This window comes from Diplotaxodon limnothrissa, linkage group LG1 (genome assembly GCF_057381915.1).
Source record: "Diplotaxodon limnothrissa isolate DT_005_m linkage group LG1, D_limnothrissa_male_GT1.1, whole genome shotgun sequence".
NCBI classification, from domain to species: Eukaryota; Metazoa; Chordata; class Actinopteri; order Cichliformes; family Cichlidae; genus Diplotaxodon; species Diplotaxodon limnothrissa.
In genome coordinates, this window is record NC_140596.1 from 7,467,222 (window position 1) to 7,489,497 (window position 22,276).

Consider the following 22,276-nt stretch of genomic DNA (forward strand, 5'->3'; position numbering starts at 1 on the left):
GGTTGTTGGCACTTTGGGGTTGGTTTCGTTTTATTTGCTATCTTCTAATTTTGATTAATATGCCAAGATCCAGTCTCAGTCCCCTATCGATTTTTCATCCAGTCACATTGAAAGCCTGTCTTCAGCAAGCTCAGCACCTGCTGCCACACCAAAAACAGTTCCTAGGTTCCAGTGAAACTAGGCTAGCAGTGATCTTGCCAGTATTTGATATGATTCAATCCAAAGTATTTGTCAAATAGCCCAAAAATTCCCATCACTCTTGCCCACTTTCCACAGCAATTAGCCAGGTGTATGGAGGTCTTTCATTCTTTGCACATCTACTTCTGTTATTTTTGAGTGAAGCCTTGCTCAAGGGGGCCTGTGTGCTCTTGGCTGACATGCTATTGGATGAAAAGGTGAGGGGGCGGCGGCTGCTTTATTATGCTCTTTCATAACCGTCATTGAGAAATAAAAGTGACACTGGAAAAATACCATTATGAAACATAAACACATTTTTGAAAGAGGGCATGTGAAAAAATGTCTAATGAAATGAAAAGGTGCCCCAGTAAAACCTTGCTACTGTGAAAATAAGAATGATAAAATAACCTTTAAAAGAAAAAAATGCCAGCTTATTCCACGTGCTTGCTTCTAATCATTTCTGAACAAAGCTGGTGTCATCAGGATGATGTTATGGGTGATGCATTCTTTATTTTTGTCATGTGTAGGTGTTATTTCACATAAGCCAGAGTTTTCACTAATGCCAGGCAGCAGCGGTAGCAGCAGCAAACACATAGGCCGGCAGTAAGCCAGCCACAGCAGGTTAGGAGTAGATACCCACAGAGAGTCAACAGTAAATGCGGGTGTTCATGTCACTGTTGCCCAACGATGCCAGCAGACACAGCCCCTATGTTGCAGTGAATTTAATGGCGTGAGCTTTTTGTATGCTATTAGCTGCTGGATGAGTGCCTCTCTTCTGACTGTTCACATCCTGCGGTGCACTTTTTGTAGGCAGACTGAACTACAGGTAAATTACAGTGGTCTCAGTGAAATGATCTCTACATTTATATTGTGATAAAATCTAGGAGGGCAGTAAATGAACAGAGGGGGATTTTTTTTCCAAGTGAGTGTGTTTGTGATAATATTTGTTTTTTATGCTAATGATTTGGACTGCAGTACTTATCAGAATATCGTAAAACATTTGCTTTTTATACATTTGAATTTAAATTTAAATTAATAGTGGTTGAACCCTATTATAGTTCCCATTTAGTTTTCTATAAGAAGAAGTTTTTATGAGTGGCAAAATCTCCTTAAAAGTAGCTTTATAGACAAAATAAATGAATGTGAAGCTGATGCCCGAAATGAGAATTTGTGTGGACGTTCTCAGCATTTTTAATTAGGCCACCACTTCTCAATATTAGAAGCAGTCACTCTGCAGAGGATAGATTGTCAATGTCCAGTAGATGCACACTGATCAACCCACCGCACACTCAGGGACGCTAGTGAGATACAAAGAAATACTCAGTCTCCTGTGAGGCATAAACAGCCACATCAGTGCACAATGTTGGCAGTTGGAGACAAACACACACGCACATACTGACACTGGAGAAAGTTGGCAGGTAGCTGTGGTGAAATGCATGCATGCACACAGACACACATGTGGGTACAGAACAAAGCCCTCCAAACATCTGTGCTCCTCCAGCAGCCTGACCTGACTAGCTGAGTAAATCTCAGCGCTGCATTGCCTCTCGGCCTCCAGGGAGAATGTTTGCTGGCGCTGAGGCCTCAGGTGAGCCAGGACAAATGAATGATGCTGAGCTGCAGGATGGAGATTTAATCTCAGGGCTTTTCAGCGTGCCACTCTGGGTAAATAGGCTGCAGGATGCAGCCCGAGTCCGCCTGCAGAGGAAACTGAAGGTTAAAGTAACTTGTCCTTGCCACTATCAATAGGTGCACTCCATAATGGCACCTTCATTCCCATCAGTGGAGAGGAATGAGGTGGCTGGTAGCTATTTAGCGGCTGAGCAAAACAAACCAGATGAAATATTCACACCCAGAAAATAAGGAAGCAGGGACAACTATACAAATGAGGTGTTGTAGTATTTACTTTATTAATTTGTGCAGTTTTGTACACAGTCAGTTATCACAGTTCAGTGTGTGTACAAATCTAAAGTGAAAAGTTATTATTTTAAAGTTAAGTTAAACACAAAACAATAACAATTATATTGAAAGCGGCCTCCATCAATTACATATCATTATTTGGTATGGTGAGATAGAGGCAGATGACTCACTATGGAAACCCCTAAAGCAACGGTCCCCAACCTTTTTTGTGCCACGGACCGGTTTAATGTCAGACAATATTTTCATGGACCGGCCTTTAAGGTGTCGCAGATAAATACAACAAAATAAAATGATACGACCAAGACAAAAACTGTGGTATTTTTTAAATGTAATAATAAATATTTACAAAATTAAAAGTTTACACAACTTTTAATTGTGTAAATGTTACAGAATTACATTCACTGTGTAATTGTGTAACTTTATTAGCAGCATCCTCCTGAAATGCACCAACAACATTGAGAGTAACATTCTACTTTCTGCCCGTTAATGCGCTCTGGTCACGACCAGACGGTTTCTTTGTGTTTCTTTATTTGTTTTTTATTGATACATTGTGGCACATTTTCAGTTCATTCTAGCAAAATATAACAACCCAATTATTTTGAGCAGCTTTAGATGCATGACTAGGTAAAACAGTTGTTAGTTTGACAATTAATGAGCTCTGGTTTAGTTAATTTGCATAATGACAGATATAGATATTAAGGTGATAAAACCGATAAAATAATATGAAAATGTTTCCAGTTTACACATGTGAGATATTATTTAATCATCTCACATCACAGCAAGTGATAAAATAAATAAAAAGATACAGTAACAATCTAACACAGTCTTCAGTGTGCTTTAGCTGCTTTAAAAAGGAAGACGAGGGAGACTATTTTAGTCTGGTATTATGTGGTTAAAAAACTTTCTAAGCCTACACCTGCTGATTGATGACAACCTTCAAATTTATGGCATTTCACCAACTACCTCATCCAAAGAAGCTTAATGACGGGTGCAACAAGAGAATAAGCTTCAATAACTGGATGATGGCAGCGATGTGACAGGCATCTGGTAGTAAAGCCAACACTGATCCTCGAATGATCCTGTGTGACGGAAAAGTGCAAGTAAAAGAAAAATGAATATTAGGTATAAGACAAGCAGTTTTTATAATGCTTAAAGTTTCTGTGATATTTATGATATTTACACAAGTGCATGTCTGAAGCCAAAAATATAATCTACCTTTTCCTACCTTTCCATTGGTCTGGCTTTTCTAATATGGCCCCAATGAACTGCTAAAAGGGTCTAAGACCTCTCTGGCTCTGATTTTTTTTTTCTCCTTGTTTTAGTCTGACATGCTTGTGCACCTGAATGCCATATATAACTCCTTTAATAAAAGCGGAAGTGAGAAAGGGAGATATCAATCAGTATGAAATACATGTGGGGTGAGTCGAGAAACCCTTCAGACCTTTATCAGATGGTGAAGTGTCAGAGACATTTGGCCTATCAAATCCCGTCAAAATACATTTTGAATTAAAATGTATGTGTATCGACTTCAGGATGTTTTTCTCCACTCTTGGAAAGCAGCTTTTTACAGGGTGAGGCAGTGACAGCAGTGATGTGTTGGTGTCCCTAGTGGGGCTCTCACCCTGCAAACTGGCTGCCAGTTTCTGCACACACTTCTGTTCTGATCTACTTTAAAACTGGGACATTTTTTCTTATTTAACAGCGATTTCAAAAATAGTAGTTATGATACCAACTGATGGAAACACCAGAGGAACAGGTGACTTTTTTTATGAATCACCTACACAAGATGTTCACGGCCAGATGGTTATGGAGAAAAAAGAAACCCAGAGGAACGGTCAGACTAAGCTAGTAATCTGTGTCTTTGAATGAGGAAATATTTGAGAGAACTGGTGAAGCATCTGGTGAACTCCTTTTGGGCAAAGCCACATTGTGATAAGGCTCTCTTTTTATTTGAAATTTGTTTGAACATGGGAAGAAAATGAACATTCAAGCTGTAATAACTTGGTATAAATCTAACTATGCAATGTTAGCTTTGTGGTCCTGCAGAGGTAAGTACTCTTGTATGTTCTAGAAATATAATAGCCCTATGCTGTGAGAACTACCTTTAGCCACTGCTTCCTATTAACTTTCTTTCATAAGTAGTAAATTAAGCTACATAATTGGGATCCTTGAATGTAGAGTATGCAAATTGAACTGACCTTTTAGAGTTTAAAGTCAGGAAGAACAATGCTTGGAAGAGTTTTGGTGGTAACCTATTTTCGCTACCTCCACACTTACATGGGTATTTGTGAAAACTGAGATTTTTTGTTTTTAAAAAAACATCCTGTCCACACATTAAAAAGCAAAGTCAAACACTGTCAAGAACATGCCAAATCCTAACCGTGTAGAAATGCTGGCAAATCAGAAGTCTAGAAGCCTGGGAGGGAAACGCTAAACAGGGTTTTGTGCCCTCACAAACGTGGCACACAGCATGACGTCAAAAACGGCGCACACCTTTGACGTTGCGTCACTCAATCTCTATTTTCCTCTTTCACACCTAAAAGCACAAATAGTTTTCGAAAATCTTCACCCTGGCAGAATTTTTTCAAAATCTGTTTTCAGTGACCCAAAATGCTGTTTATGTGTGGACGAAAGGCCCAAACGCATAGAAAAAGCTGCGTTTTCAAAAATACCCCTGTATGTGTGGACGTAGCCTTTGTCTTAAAAACAAACAAAAAAAACTGTTGATGTAAGCTTAAAACCCTCACAATGTTCTGGTAAGGTCCAAGACATACAGGGGTAGAGACCATCTGGAAACCACCAATCTCAAGGAGAAACTGTATCTTCCCTGACTGGTTTGCAAATGGCTGCAAGAAGTTTTGGTTGATAGCAAGCTCCAGCATTTGGCTATAGCTTGTATGGAAGACTTACCTGCAAACATTACACCTTTTTTTGCAACATATGAATATGACAGTGCAGTTTAGATGTTTAAGTTTGGTCTTGTTTTTCCAGCTATGTTAGTTTATTTTATAGAATGTTACAGTTAATTTTTTAGACACAGAGCTGATGGGTGAGGGCCAGAACTGTTAAGGATTCTTTTCCACGGAGCATGAGGTAAAATGCTGCCGAACACTTGTAAGGGTACTGGTTGAAGGTCTCTAGCAGGGAGGTGACGGTGGCTCCAATAATCTTTCATACTGTTCTTGCAACTCCCACAAGAGCGTGAATCAGACTGGGATGCAGTAGGTAAGAATGCTTTCATTGGTGGCCTTGTATAAGGTGTTGAGGGCTGAGAAGATTAGAATGACGTGCCAGTGCCTCTGTAGGGGGCGGAGCTGGAACTCTGCCTTCATCGTGATGGCCATGGTGTTGGTGGATCAAGTCAGGTCATCACCACCAAGGAACTTGATGGAGCTGACCCTCTCCACAGCCTCCTCCCCTATGGTCAGATGGCCTTCCTAAAGTCAATGACCATTTCTCCAGTCTTGTTGACTTTCAGGAAGAGGCTGTGTGCCCCTAGCTACTCCGCCTCTATCTCAGTCGGTCCTTGCTGTTGATTGTTGGATCAGTGAGATTTTCACTTTACCTTTACCTTACAGTATAACGTTCCTCACATTGACTATTATTGTCAACTGGCACTATAAGCAAAATTTACTTGAATTTAATAGTGGACGCTCTTGGATATTTTCCCAACCAATGTCAGTTTGTAGTATTCTTAACTCCCATTGGTAGCTGCCTCAAATCGCCTCAACTCAGTAACCACCTCACATCACCAGTGGTGATTTCTCGTGGTATCATCATCAAAGTCACAGGTTTTTGAGTTTACCAGCCCACGGACAGTAACTACAAGAGGCAGAGCTCTGGAAATTGTAGACTTAATTAACCTCTTCATTTAGAGAAAGAGATCCAGCAGTCTTAGGAGAACAGATGCAATAGCTTATTCTCTATCTGCAGACATAAGTGTTTCTTTACATATAACCTTGTGCAATTGAGTCCTCAGAGACATACTTTCCCCCGTATAACCATCAAGTGCGATTCAAACGAAGAACACAGATGGAGGGTGGATTCAATTCCAGGAAGTCTACTTGTCCACTGAGGACATATTAGACTCTGTGATTTATCTAACAAGAATAAATAGGAAGGCTGAAAATGTACTTTGAGAATACTGCGTCAGTCCCACAAGCATCATGGTCTATTATTATTGCACATACTGGAACATGACTGTCCAAGGACCGTTAATACCTGCAAATATACAGACTCTGTTACAGAAGGTAAAAGATAAAACACAAGCCTTATGGTAACCATTCATTCATTGTCTACAGAGCAAACATGTAGTGCAACATTCCACTCAAAACAAGCATTCATTTGTACATAAAGATTAGTACATAACAATTAGTATTGGTAGTGGTATTTGATTAGTATTTTAAATCTTGTATAGTAATTCCTGGAAAACACCATTTGCACGTTGTTAGTTGTTATCTGATTTTGGTGTTCACCTCTAATTTTTTTTTTGCGCATTCATCTGTGGTACTGTTTTTGCTGCTAAGCTTTTACTTTATTCATATTTAATAGCAAGGAGAAATTCTGTACACTGCAAGCTATGACCACCAGCCTTGTATGATATATATATATATATATATATATATATATATATATATATATATATATATATTAGGGGTGCAACGATACACAAAATTCACGGTTCGGTTCGATACTTTGGTGTCACGGTTCGATATTTTTTCGATACAAAAAAATGTTCATGCATTTTTAATTTGTCATTTATTAAAATTATAAATATATATTTTAACTCAAAAGTACAGTTTTTAAATTTAACCCTAACCCTTGTGCGTGTTTTTTATTTTGACAGCGAATGCGCACCTGCGGACCACTTATGTGCAGCCCTGGTTATTTAGCTCGTCATATTGCAGCCACAGAAATTCTTTTGTCCATGAAACCATAAAGCTGCACTTTCTTTTTGCCTTATAGTCTGATTTGTCATAACTTCTCCGTTTTGTGGTAAGCTTTTCTTTGGCTGTCACTTCTTCACCCTGACCTGTCTTATTTGGCTCAGCAGAACTGAAATGCTTTTACACACTCACTCACATAAGCTCAGCGATTCTCTGCGCGATCAACCTCTCACATGTTTAAGCTGCGGGAGATTTCACTTGTCATGTTTGCATAGTAAGCTAACGATTAATAAGACGATGTCAGAGGAATTGGTGCACAAATTATCATCACTCACAGATCAGTGCTGTCGCTCTCTATACACAGTTCGCACGATTGCAAAGTGAAAGCAAAAAAACAAGCGCAAATTCAAATGCGACTTCAATATGTCACATATTGACAGTGGCTCACCGATGCCAATGACATAATTACCCAGCTACATTTCTGAAAGAATGCAAAAGCATTGACATATATTTTTCCTACAATAGCCCGACGGGCAGGGAAGAGATAGATTTTGGTAGCCCGACTGAAAAAATCGCTAGCTCCAGGACGTCGGGCTAGCGATATTGCGAGCCCTGTATCTGATTGAGGAATCACTCATCTTTGGAAAAGAGAGTTTATTACAGAGAAATGGCTCTTTCCAAAATAAAAGCTATACTATCCGCTTCTTCTGGGCTATATTCTCAGCAGCATAAGGAGAATCATGTGCTAACAGCTGTCTAAATGACTCGGCTAAAGTTAGTAGCATGCTTGCTTTTTTTTGTCTGCTTCCACTTGTCTTTGCACTAGGATGATGTCGGCGTAAATGTGCAGTCATATTCGTTGTGTTCCCACTAGTGCTTTCAGGTTAATCTCGTTGAAATGACCTTAACGCCACAACACGGCAAATCTCCGTTAACGAGCTACCGCCGATCGCTCCGTGCATGGGGCTAGACGGCCAACACGTTAACGAGCTAACTGCGCTAGCACACTAGTTCACACCAATGTAATTGAGCATTGCATGGCACATCCAACATACTGTTTTACTTTAGTCCATGACTCGCTTACCTTCAGGGTCATACGTCACATGAAAACCAAAATAATTCCAAACGCCAGAACTGAATGAGGGTGGGGGAGGTGCCCTGCGCTCTTCCTTCTGACTATGCTGTCTGTGTTGAGCGCTCAGTGGATCTGCGCTCGACAGTGCAGCCTAGGCGGAGTAGTCGAACACAGATTCACTGAGCGCTCAACACAGACAGCATCGTCAGAAGGAAAATTGATAAAATAAATTACAAATGTTGTATTGTTCGATACATATGCGTACCGAACCGAAAGCACTGTATCGAACGGTTCAATATCGATACGAATATCGTTGCACCCCTAATAAATATATATATATATATATATATATATATATATATATATATATATATATATATATATATATATATATATATATATATAGGTGCAACGATACACAAAATTCTCGGTTCGGTTCGATACTTTGGTGTCACGGTTCGATATTTTTTCGATACAAAAAAATGTTCATGCCTTTTTAATTTGTCATTTATTAAACTTATAAATATATATTTTAACTCAAAAGTACAGTTTTTAAATTTAATGTTGCTGAAACAAAAGTAATTTAAAAAATGAATTGAGGAATCACTCATCTTTGGAAAAGAGAGTTTATTACAGAGAAATGGCGCTTTCCAAAATAAAAGCTATACTATACACTTCTTCTGGGCTATATTCTCAGCAGCATATTGTAGCGGGTCAGGGCTGTTCGGGGTTCTGTTTGTACAGTTATGTTTTGTTTATGTTGCCATAGTGACGGGTGACGCCCTCTCGCTGCGACGGTGTGTCCTTCCGGGGTCAGAGGGCGCCCTGTGTGTTTGTTTGTTTTTTTACTTTATTTAACAAACAATGAGTATACAACATACGAACAGATGAAGTATACAAAACAACAGAACATGAACACAAAAAGCCAAGGGTAAAAGAAAAAGGTAACAATTATAGGAATACACGCAAAAATTCACATACATATATTGTTTTGAGAGCCTTTTTGTTGGTGGAGTCTGATATTAATTGTATGTACATTTCCACATGGGCGCCCTGTGTGGTGTTGTTGTTGTTGCTGTGCGGTTGCCGCGCTGAGCAGTTAGCTAGCGGCAGTGTTCTTCTGCAGATGTCGATAAACGGCTGGCTAGCTCACGGGAAGCAAGACCAAACGACACCTCCGTCTCCACCTTGTCTGAGCTCGCCACAATATTAAACATATCAGGTCCCCATAAGGAGAATCATGTGCTAACGGCTGTCTAAATGACTCGGGTAAAGTTTGTAGCATGCATGCTTGTTGTTTTTGTCTGCTTCCACTTGTCTTTGCACTAGGATGATGTCGGCGTAAATGTGCAGTCATATTCATTGTGTTCCCACTAGTGCTGTCAGCGTTAATCTCGTTGAAATGACGTTAACGCCACAACACGGCAAATCTCCGTTAACGAGCTACCCCTGATCGCCTCGTGTGTGGGGCTAGACGGCCAACACGAGCTAACTGTGCTAACACACTAGTTCCCACCCATGTAATTGAGCATTGCGTGGCACATCCAACATACTGTTTTACTTTAGTCCATGACGTGCTTACCTTCAGGGTCATACGTCACATGAAAACCAAAATAATTCCAAACGCCAGATCTGGGGCCCGTTCTTCATACCTCGCTAAGTAAGTTAGCTGGATTTGATTGTTGACGATCCTGGATCGTTCGGTTCCCCGAAGCTCATCCGGGACTTGCTGTCATAGCAACAGAGCCAAAAGCGTAAACCTGCTGGGGAGCAGGTTTACTTTATGTAAACAGGATTAGATCGCGGCCACGCAGGTATGTCCGCTTCATTTATACGAAAGCAACAGCGATATTCCACCACTGTTTCACCATAAATAAATAACATCAATGTAACCAAAGATAATGCAGCACTTGATCCTTTTATTGATGTCACACAGATACATACAGGTCATTTCCTAAAAAAGGGAAATGTACTATTAACATTCTATTACATGTATGTGATTATTACAGATGTAATTCATATTTCAGAGTAGTAATTGCAAATTACTTCGTGTAAGCAAGATGAGAGACCACGGCTATAAAAGCGAAGGTGGATTTGGGAAGCCTGTCGCAGCCATGTCCTGTCCGTTTACGCGAGCAACCCATTGCGGAAGGTGCAAGATTGATAAGGAGAGTCCTCAGAATCCAGCGTATATTGCGGGATAGACAGGATCCTTTAGCTCAGCGCGACAGTGTGCTCATAGAGAGATATCGATTTTCCCGTGAGGGTATTATTTACTTAACCAACTTGTTGACGAGGGGGTGCAGGACCACCACCTGTCTTTTTTTGCTCTGCCCTTTTCTTGGTTGCTGTTATGAACAAATAAACAGAATATTTCAGGGTTTCTTTGCAAGAGACTAAAAGCAATATAAGTGATAAATATTACCATTCTGTAGAATATTCTTATATTTCACTTTTACTTGTTCCCATGTTCTAGTGGGTCCTGTTGTGGCTCTAATGTGAAAGGGGATATAATATAACATAATATAATATAATGTAATATAATATTGGATAATATAGTGTGATATGATAAATCTACCCTACCGCCTACTGGTGTTGGCCAGAGGGGCCGATGGCGCGATATGACAGCCTGGCTTCTGTCAGTCTGCCCCAGGGCAGCTGTGGCTACACCTGTAGCTGCCTCCACCAGTGTGTGAATGTGAGAGTGAATGAATAGTGGCATTGTCATGCGCTTTGGGTGCCTTGAAAAGCGCTATATCAATCCACTCCATTATTATTATTAAATTACTTACGAGTTTAATTTGTCAGCAACTTCCTGCCAGCCCTCTCTCCTTGCTTTTGCAGCCTTTGCAGTGTTCCCTTGCGTTTTAATTAAACTCTGAAACTCCTGAAATCCCTCACTCAAGAGTTCTTGCTCTGCTGCCGAAAAATACCGAGCGCGCTCCTTCGACATTTTCGCCGACCAATCAGAGGGTTGCCGATCAATGTTTCTACTATCGATGCGTAGCCCCTTTTACGACACCCAGTGATCTCACATTACTTCATCCAGCTGTACTAATCGTCAACAGCAGGTGTGTTCGGAGAACCGGATTAGCGAGCTCACGGTTAGCGCGATGATTTGGTCTTGGATGTGTCATTTGATCTTGGATGTAGTAAGCGACGTACGAAGAACGGGCCCCTGAATGAGGTTCAATTTGCCATGTTGCAAGGAGAGCTTAACTTCTGTCTTGCTAGCTTGCCCTGCGCTCTTCCTTCTGGCAATGCTGTCTGTGTTGAACGCTCAGCGGATCTGCGCTTGACAGTGCAGCCTAGGCGGAGTAGTCGAACGCAGATTCACTGAGCGCTCAACACAGACAGCATTGTCAGAAGGAAAGTTGATAAAATAAATTACAAATTTTGTATTTTTCGATACATATGCGTACCGAACCGAAAGCACTGTATCGAACGGTTCAACATCGATACGAGTATCGTTGCACCCCTAATATATATATAAATCTGTTGTGAAACTGTGTGATCAGTATTTGTACTGAGGCACATCGAGTAGGTCTATCAGAAGCCAGCAACTCCTACGCCTCACCAGCTCTTTCATACAGAGCTTTCTGTCGTGCTATTTCTACCTTTTCCTGTATCTCCTTTTGAGTTATTCAGCCTGTTATTTTGCGGACAAAAGTCAAGATCCACCCGTTTTCCACCAGGCCAATCAATAGAAGAATAAGCCTCCATTCTAGGTTCACAAATATTGCAAGCAATTGCAAAAAGGGGTGAAAATGATCTAAGGTCACACGCTCAACAGAAAAATATACCGACTTTACTACCTCGTAACTCTAAAGATATCCCTCTAAAGTAAGTTATTACAGGTAACAGAAAAAGACAAAGACGTTGCTTTCTCCCGCTCTGCTCAGCCAGTTGTTTTATGTTCCTCAAAGAGTAAAATTTTACAATTCTGTTCTCATTAGAAAATGTCCTCCTGTGGCGTTTCAGTGGCGACAGTAAAACCGAGGAATCCAGATAAGAGATTTATAGCTCAGCAGGTCCAGTGTCACCTGGCAGTTTATTTGCACTTCTAAGATTTAAAACCACTTGAACTGTAATGCTTCAAGTGTTCTTTGAGTAGCTCCAAAGTTAGATAAAACATTTTTCCTTGCAGTTTGACACTATCATACATCTTGTTGGAGGTGGATCACACTTGGAGAAAAATATTGAAATATTCAGTATATTTTTTAATGCTTTCACCATTACAGAAAACACTGGTTTTAAGATGTCTGGTGCCAGTTTTTGTAAACACCACCCTGTGGGTCAGCACGAATACTTCTGTAGAAATCTTGCCAACTTGTCTGGAATTTAAAATACTGCAATATAGCTGCATGTCCAGCTTCCAGTGCAGTAATACTGTTTATGTTCTGTCTCCCCTTCTCTGCCTTACAACTTCCTTCCTTTTTAGTTTAGTTATTGGTAACATTTTGATTTGATAAAAGCATTTCACTGCCAATGTAACACGTTTTCTGTGCGATTAAACACATAAAAATGTCTGAAAGTCTAACTGAAATTCTCAAAAAAGTTATTGTTTTTTTAAAATCTGTCATCATTTCTTCTTCTTTGGTTTTAGTTGTCCAGCATATAAAGCGGAGAGACATCATCCTGAAAAGAGAGCTGGGCGAGGGAGCCTTCGGTAAAGTCTTCTTGGCAGAATGTTACAACCTCAGTCCCACTAAGGACAAGATGCTGGTGGCCGTTAAGGTACGTTTTAAGTGGTTAGCTGTGTGTCTGAGTGTTACAAAGAGGATTGCAGTAATGGCTGAACATTGTGTGAGATTCTTATTTTTGTAAATATGAACCTTTCAGCAGCTGCTGGTTAGTGTAAAACATACTTAAAAGACTGGAGGTAGCTTCTGAAAGTGAAAACCAAAGCAAGTGTGGAATTTTCATTTGCCACCAGTCAGTGACTGCTCTAGCTTCTATGAGCCTACCTCAGTAAAAAATATTCAAATTAGGTAATCCATCACTGATTTAATTTTTAATACAATACAAAATGTTTTTCTTTGCATTTCGTAATCTAATGGGCGAGGAAAATGCCCCAAATTCAAAACTGATGACTTCTAAACTCAAGTGGCTATGATGACCTCTTTTGAGCCGAGTTTATGGTTGTTTCCTGTGCTATTTGTAAGGTCCCCACAGCCCCGTACCCATTCAGCATTGCCCATTCTGCACTGAAGACTTGCAGATCTCTTTGCCTGAACAATGGGTGTTGCCATTCCCCTGCATCAGCACTGGTACAGGGGTACCTTTACAAAGTTATTAAAGTTCAAGTTCAAATTTTATTCGCCACATGCAGTGGCAGGTTGCCCTGCAGTGGCATGAACCCGCCCCTCGACCATACACACACAACACAGACATCACATGGGGATACAAGTCAGAGAGCGGTTGCATTACAGAAAAAACACTGAAATGTACACTACAATGGGAAAGTACAAGAGGGAAAAAAGAGACCTCTACTCATACTGGGCTATAGGAGGACAGCATGAGAACAGGAAACAAAAAAACTCCTCTGCACAGAAAGCACATAAATGTCCACAGCACAACATTAGGGGATAAGGAGTAATCCCAGGCAACACAGCAGCCATCCTGCCACTGCGCCAACTCTCTAGCGCAGGCCAGACCCGCCTCGTGTTCCCAGGAGGCAACAAGCATCGAAGGCATTGGAAGCGGAAGGGGGATGTGCGAGTGCTTATCAGTGTAAATGTATGTGTGTGCGTGTCCATAGTTCAGCTGAGACAGTGTCCTCTGCCCTATCAGGCTAAGTAAACAGTCTACCAGCCAACCCAGGTGGCCTTGCATAGAGTGGGAAGAACAGTCATGAGAATTTCAAAGCTGCTCTTTAACACTCCGACACTGGTCTCTCAATCTCCCGTTGGAGAACCGCGAGCTTCTCCATGATGTTATCAAACTTGCGCTCCGTGGTCTTGTCATTCTTGTGCTCAGAGAGCTGATTCTGAGAACTCACGACTGCAGTGAGTTATTCCACGATGTAATCCAACTTTCGTTCAGAGATGTTATTCTGAGCGGCCTTTTCCTTGATGTAACCCAATATACGCTCAGAGGTCTTATTCTGAGTATTCACGGCAGCTGTAAGCGTCTCCAAGGTCTTCAGTGAGCCCATTCTGAGAAGTTGCACCTCGTCCCATCGTTTCAATCCCAGCGGGCAGCCTTGGGGGGGTTTTGAACAGCCAGTTCCGCTTTCTTAATTCTCCGATATGCCAGGGCCAAGCCAGCTCCGATCAGCAAGAACCCTGGTATCATGGTTCCGAATAGATAGATATCTTCAGCGTCCTCGATCGACAGTCCCGCCAGGCACACGATCCTCCATTTCTGCCACCCGTCCATCGTGTATCCGGCAGGGAAAGTCCCTCCAGGGCACTCGGGCTCTCCCGAGCCCAGACTTCTCGTTGAGAAAAGGGTGTCAATAGCATTCAGAGACCAGTTGATCAAATCCATAATTCTCTTTTAGGTTTTAGAGAACAGACTGTGAGAGAGTGTTCCAGGGAAAGTAATACACACGAGACAAGACAAGGACACAAGAGGCTAAGCATTGAAGATAAGGGGAAGGAGGAGAGGAGAAAAGTGCGACTGCCTTCACCGAGAGCCAAACGAGTTCTAGTTCCCTCTAGAAAGTCTCATCTTTTCAAATTATTGCAGTATCTTCCGCTTTGCCATTTGATAAACTCTGACCTCTTGTAGGGATGCTTCAATGGCATGATAATAAAAATTACAAAAATCTAGAGATGCACAACCAAAGTGTAGTGCACACACCAACAGTTGTGACGTCGCATTGGGCTCATACTGCCATTCTCACGAGGGTCAACAAGCATCTCTGAAGCTTATTAAATAAGCTCACCTGTGCAACTCCCTGTTGCACTGGGAAGAAAAATAAAGCCAAAATGGAAACAAATAAATTTATCCAACAACATAAAGATTGCGAGCTGCTCACTAAACACAATAAATCAACAAAAGTATTAAACTTGAAATTCAGGTGTTTCTTTTTTCAGTCCTGTTGCCACAGGTGCACAAAATTAAGCACCCTTTCATGCAATCCTTTGAAAACATTTGTGGGAGAATGGGCCATTCTTTCACTGAATTTGAATGTGTTACAGTAACAGGATGCCAATGTTGCAACAAGTGATGTGATTGAATGATTGATGTGACTGATAATATTTCTTTCACCATCGGCTGTAAGGTGTATTATTACTAAGTGGAATCGTTCAGCAACCGCAGTAACTCAGCCACACAGAAAGGCACACTGCACAGACTTACTGCACAGAGCAGGATAGCCGAGTGCTGAGGCACGTAGTGTGTAAAAGTCAGTGAGGCTCTGCTGACTCACTAACTGCAGAATTCCAAGCCTCCTCTGGCATTAACATCAGCACAAAAACTGTGCACCGTGATGGTTCATGGAATGATCAAGCAGCTCCTGTAGGTGTAAACTGTAGGTGACCCACTACTTTTGTCCATATGGTGTATCACAGCCCAGTGCACAAACTGACTGCACTTAATTACACAGCCATAGTGGACACCATTCCAGTAAGAACCTTGATATCGGTACTCAGAAAGTAGGATAGCTGATGATATCATTAGGGAATATGAGTTCCTGGGTTGCACAACCGTAACAAGTTCTTTAAGTGTTTAAACCCAGTTGTGGTTTCAGAGAGAGTCTATTTATTTACTGGGTGGTCTATCTTCCTGGTATGTCACCAGTTTTCTGGCAAAGTTACAGGCAAAGTTAAAGTCAAATGCACCAAAAATAACTGTTTATTTTCCTTATATTACAAACATGACACAAGGTACAGCACACAACAGTTCCTCTAAGGAAGTCACTATCTTAACTGTGAGTGCTGGTTACACGATTATCCTTTTCTTTATTGCTTATGCTAAGTTTCCATGTACCTGGCATAGGTGCATATTCTGACACAGTCTTAGGCAAAGCCGAATGAATATGCTGATATTGAATCTGGTGTCTGTCTGCTGGAGTTCTAGTCTTTGTTCCCATCTGGAACCTGCCTTACTAACAGTCAGGGGACCAGCGGCATCTGTCAAAATGGAAGAACAAGCGGAGCAAAGTTAATACCCCTGTGAATTTAATGATTTGTTTTAAAGAGATTGAAGCATTTCAAACCATTGTCCCTGTGTGCCATCACAAAGCTTAATATTAAGTTGTGCTTGGCAGCACCCAGGGTGAATATAAAGAGTTGTCTGAATGGAAAACATGTGAATAAGAGGTTGTGGACTCAGTAAAACTACCTAAAGGGGGGGGGGGGGGAGAAAACCACCCTGACCTTGACAACAGAGAAGTGAAATAGTACAGATGAAGGTGATGGAGTATCTGCCTGTAACTTTCTTTTCTCCCTCTTATAGAATTAGCAAATGAGTTTGTGAGTAAACCTTGACCTCCTTAAAACAGAATACTATGTGGATTTTCATCTGAACATTCTCCTGCCTGTGAGAAAGCAGGAACCAGCTCTCTGAATTCTCTTAAAGGTCAACAAAGGGAAAATTCATTGCAGCGCTTTGCCTCAATTTATCGTGTTCAAGCACTTTGAAGGTATTGTTTTGGAGGAATGCCCAGACAAGAAACATTTCCTTAAGAGTGCGGTTTGATTTGGTAATAGAATTTTATGGCCATTTTACCTACTCTGCTGTACATCTCAACCACCTCTAGCATTTCACTGGAAGAAGAGCACATATGAGTAAATGCATTTCCATGCCAAGGTCATTCCATCTGTAATAATGTCAGCAGCAGGCTGGGAAAACAGGAACCAATGCTAAAGAGACTAGGATAATCAACACTCCCTATTTTTCTGTTGCTGATGAACTGCCAAAAGTCTTTTTTTCTCCTCCAGCAGACGCACCAGTAATATATTATTGCATTTATTTGATATTTGTGAAACAAGTACGATTTAGAAAATTATGTGGTCTAGACTTTAAATGAGTTCAGTTTATTTGCCTGCTTGATCTTACTTCCAGTCAAATCAATTAATGTGTACATTGAGTTCATCTCTACTCCTCAGACAGCTGTAATTGTTTGTAGAAAGATGTATTGTGAGCAGTACAGCTATCTGGCAGCAGCATATTAACAGCAGATCCTTTAAGTCTTGAAAGTTTTAAGTTGGAGGCAGACCAGGACATGCATCAACACCAACTGTCTCCGGTCATGGTTTGTTCTTCATTAATAATTTTCTGTTTTATTTTCAAAATACTAATATTATTTAGAAGTGCCATTGTATGTAATGCTTACTCCATTTGCTTGACTCTCAGGATGTACAGAACCAAGGACATTTCATACTGAATGTTCCTTACTAAATGGTCCAGAGGCAAATACAGATTCCGTCTGTAGTTATAGGAATACCCCTGAAGTCTTCCTTTTTCTCTCTGAACATTTTGTCCACCCATACTGCAACAATGCAAAAGCTTTACCTTGATAATAACAAAAAATTCTGTCCAATATAGAAGGCACATCAATTTGTTGTAAGAAACTATGCTTCCTTGCTTTTACAGGGAGTGCAGAATTATTAGGCAAGTTGTATTTTTGAGGAATAATTTTATTATTGAACAACAACCATGTTCTCAATGAACCCAAAAAACTCATTAATATCAAAGCTGAATGTTTTTGGAAGTAGTTTTTAGTTTTAGCTATTTTAGGGGGATATCTGTGTGTGCAGGTGACTATTACTGTGCATAATTATTAGGCAACTTAACAAAAAACAAATATATACCCATTTCAATTATTTTTTTACCAGTGACACCAATATAACATCTCCACATTCACAAATATAAATTTCTGACATTCAAAAACAAAACAAAAACAAATCAGCGACCAATATAGCCACCTTTCTTTGCAAGGACACTCAAAAGCCTGCCATCCATGGATTCTGTCAGTGTTTTGATCTGTTCACCATCAACATTGCGTGCAGCAGCAACCACAGCCTCCCAGACACTGTTCAGAGAGGTGTACTGTTTTCCCTCCTTGTAAATCTCACATTTGATGATGGACCACAGGTTCTCAATGGGGTTCAGATCAGGTGAACAAGGAGGCCATGTCATTTGTTTTTCTTCTTTTATACCCTTTCTTGCCAGCCACGCTGTGGAGTACTTGGACGCGTGTGATGGAGCATTGTCCTGCATGGAAATCATGTTTTTCTTGAAGGATGCAGACTTCTTCCTGTACCACTGCTTGAAGAAGGTGTCTTCCAGAAACTGGCAGTAGGACTGGGAGTTGAGCTTGACTCCATCCTCAACCCGAAAAGGCCCCACAAGCTCATCTTTGATGATACCAGCCCAAACCAGTACTCCACCTCCACCTTGCTGGCGTCTGAGTCGGACTGGAGCTCTCTGCCCTTTACCAATCCAGCCACGGGCCCATCCATCTGGCCCATCAAGACTCACTCTCATTTCATCAGTCCATAAAACCTTAGAAAAACCAGTCTTGAGATATTTCTTGGCCCAGTCTTGACGTTTCAGCTTGTGTGTCTTGTTCAGTGGTGGTCGTCTTTCAGCCTTTCTTACCTTGGCCATGTCTCTGAGTATTGCACACCTTGTGCTCTTGGGCACTCCAGTGATGTTGCAGCTCTGAAATATGGCCAAACTGGTGGCATCTTGGCAGCTGCACGCTTGACTTTTCTCAGTTCATGGGCAGTTATTTTGCACCTTGGTTTTTCCACACGCTTCTTGCGACCCTGTTGACTGTTTTGAATGAAACGCTTGATTGTTCGATGATCACGCTTCAGAAGCTTTGCAATTTTGAGACTGCTGCATCCCTCTGCAAGATATCTCACTATTTTTGACTTTTCTGAGCCTGTCAAGTCCTTCTTTTGACCCATTTTGCCAAAGGAAAGGACGTTGCCTAATAATTATGCACACCTGATATAGGGTGTTGATGTCATTAGACCACACCCCTTCTCATTACAGCGATGCACATCACCTAATATGCTTAATTGGTAGTAGGCTTTCGAGCCTATACAGCTTGGAGTAAGACAACATGCATGAAGAGGATGATGTGGACAAAATACTCATTTGCCTAATAATTCTGCACTCCCTGTATGGCATCTCAGTGCTGATTTCCTAAAAGTACGGCGCTTAAAGTGAGCAAATAAATTCTTAAATTACTGTAGTGACAAATTAACAGTGACAAAAAGTGAACTTCCATCCATCTCTATTTAGGAACAAAAATATTTGTGCATCAGTAAAAGTTCAGTGGAAACAAATAATAACTCCTGGCATACATGAAGCATGTGACCACTTGGATTAAATATCATATTTTCAACATGTATTTTACACCTATATCAGGTCGGGCTAGTAGTATTTTACACACATCATCTCATTGTGCCCTTGTTCGTTTGGTAAATTGAAACTTAACAGCCTCCAGCTTTTCATTTCTGCTGCATAAGAAAAAGGAAATGAAAAAAAAAACATGCTGATGTTTAGAAAATAACATTTGGCTTGTTCTCTAGTTGAGTTTATCTCGCTAACCCTTGCTGATTAGCATAATTATTATTTATTTATTTATTTATTTATTTTATTGGGAACCTTGAAGGTTCTTATGTCCTCAGATTTCATGGTAATCCACGCAGGCAATTTCTCTCAAAACCTGGGTTGTCAAGGTCATGGTGGCATGTGAGGGTGAATCAAGGACTAACTAAAACTGTCAGATAGTCTAGCATACTAAGTGGATGATTCTCATTTGGAAGACAGAAGCCAACCTGAATCAATCAGGGCAAGAAAAAGTTGTATCCTCTAAAAGCTGAAGCGAGCTTTCTCTGATGTTATTTTGCTGGCAGAGCTAAACATGTAGCAATTAATGCACCATACTGTAGATCATTTTAAAGTGTTAATAAAAATGTATCTGTCAGTGCCTGATACCAGGAAAAGCAGCAATTTTCTATTGATTGATCACTCAAATTTAGCAGATTTAGCAGATCTTTTTCAGAACCATGAAACCGTTCACTGGTAAAGTAGATAGTAAGTATCAACAGGATGCAAAGGATGATTGATTCCCCAATGGCACGTAAATGAAGACTTCATGATTTTTTTAGATCCTGGATAACAAACCAGTGTAGTTTTCAAAATATGTAAATCTGACTTTTTTATTTCTCCTTTCAGACTCTTAAAGATCCCAACCTGTCAGCCAGGAAGGACTTCCAGAGAGAGGCCGAGCTGCTGACCAACCTGCAGCATGACCACATTGTTAAGTTTTATGGCGTGTGCGTAGATGGAGACCCTCTCATTATGGTGTTCGAATACATGAAACATGGAGACCTCAACAAATTCCTCAGGTAAAGTTTTTATTATTGAAAATTGAACATTTCTTGAAATTAGGAGGTTAACTTAACAATGCAAATATGTGCGAGTATGTTGGAACTACGCACCGGCTCATTCACAATACGTACAGTAAATGAAAGTAAGACTAAAAACCTGAAATTCTTTTGTGAAATAGCTGCCGCAAATATCCGGCTTGCTTCACAGCTTTGTGCGTTAGCAAACACGAGTGCTTTAGTGCTTTTGTTCCATAATGTCAGACTGTACCAAGGGAAGTGACCTCTGATAAGCTTCAACAAAAGTGACACGATGCCGGTACAGCAAGCTCTTTGGTAATGGGAAGCTTCACTGGAGTTGATGTCAGTGTGCAAAGAAGGAATCTGGGAAAGAAGTCTGCTATTTCAAGAGTGTACACAGCAGCAGCAGTGTGTATGCACGTGCACGTGTGTGTGTGTGTGTGTGTGTGTGTGTGTGTGTGTGTGTGGTCGATCTTGTTTTTGAAATTTCAGCAATAGTTGAAAAGATGACATGTTACGATGGAGTGTGAGTGTGAATGTCTGTGTGCATTCAAGAGTGCGTGAAGACTTTCTGTTGGGAAATCATTCCTGAAATGAAAGGCAATGTCGCGAATGATGAAATTCTTTCATGCAAGGTGCAAGACGCAGCTGATTCTTGGTCTGTTGGTCCTGTTGGTCACATTTAAGAGATGAGATGTGCAGGGAATCAATAGGAGTGAATACAAGATCTAACGTGCAGGTCCAAATTCAACCTTCAGATAAGCAGCAGGGCACCCTGCTCTTATTCACCTATTACTGTATGTCTGTGAAGTATAATAAGAAGCAGAAAGGCGAAAGAAAAAGTACTACTAATCCGCCAACAGCAGAGTGAAATTATAACAGACACACTAAAAACAAGAGGAAAATTGAGCTGCAATAAAATTCTGACTTGGGGATGGAAAAACAGGCCGAGAGAGTGAGAGAGCGGTAGTCCTCCCTGCATGACACCTGGTCTGTAATCAAAGTGACGAGAAGGTGATGAGAACAGCAGGAAGTCTTCACAGGAAATGAGTTCTTCATCGTCACCCAGAAACCTGCAGTCAACCTGTTCTGGTAAATAGAGCAGGGCGATATGGCCAAAAATATTTATCACGATATATATTTGAAAATTTGCGATAACGATATAACCGACGATATAATTGATGCGAGACAAAATACAACTCCACAACATTACTAGCGCAAAAAGACAACCTTCCATTTAATTTCCACTTAAACAAGAAGCTGGTTTTTATGTACATTAAAGCTTTATAAAAATGTAACAGTGCAAATGCAAATTCCTTGCTGAAAGTTTAACCAAAAGGCATTTCCAGTAGAAATGGGCTGACATATCCTGAGCATAACCATGTATAATATCCACTGAAGTTAAAAAGAGGTGCTTTGCAACATTAAACTGCAGTGTGCAGTACGTATTTTTCGGACCATAAGGTGCACGGGATTATAAGGCACATTAAGCGAAACAAAGCAGTCAGATAAATCAAACTTTATTAAACTCATTCTTCTTGCTTCCTCCACTTCTGTACCATTGATTCATTAATGTTGAATTCTCTGGCAGCTGCTCTATTCCCATGTTGTTGCAGTATATTAATGACTAACCTCGTATTGTGGATGGATTATCTCAGTTGTTCTCCTGACTGAAGTTTGGTCCGTTTACAGCATCCTGCCATGCGATTGCATTTGTCTCTAACCATGAAGAACCTTCACGTTAACTTTTATAAGTGGAAAAGTGTTAGTGTTCGTCCTCCAGCTTCACTGTTTATGTTATGCTAACATAGCTGTGTCGCTAGCGATCACGTAGCACATCATTATATACCAGCTAGCCCAACTTCAGTAACCCTACAAACGTCACTGCTGTTTAGTTT

At 40.7% G+C, this 22,276-nt stretch overlaps 1 protein-coding gene across 1 annotated transcript in view; it reads left to right on the forward strand.

The window, feature by feature from the left end:
• ntrk3b (neurotrophic tyrosine kinase, receptor, type 3b) overlaps positions 1-22,276 on the forward strand; it is a 227,489-nt gene that overhangs the window by 182,399 nt on the left and 22,814 nt on the right. The window contains exons 13-14 of the mRNA XM_085351927.1: positions 12,665-12,795; positions 20,206-20,378. Of these exons, the coding sequence (XP_085208053.1) occupies positions 12,665-12,795; positions 20,206-20,378 (304 nt within the window). The remainder of the gene's footprint in view (positions 1-12,664; positions 12,796-20,205; positions 20,379-22,276) is intronic.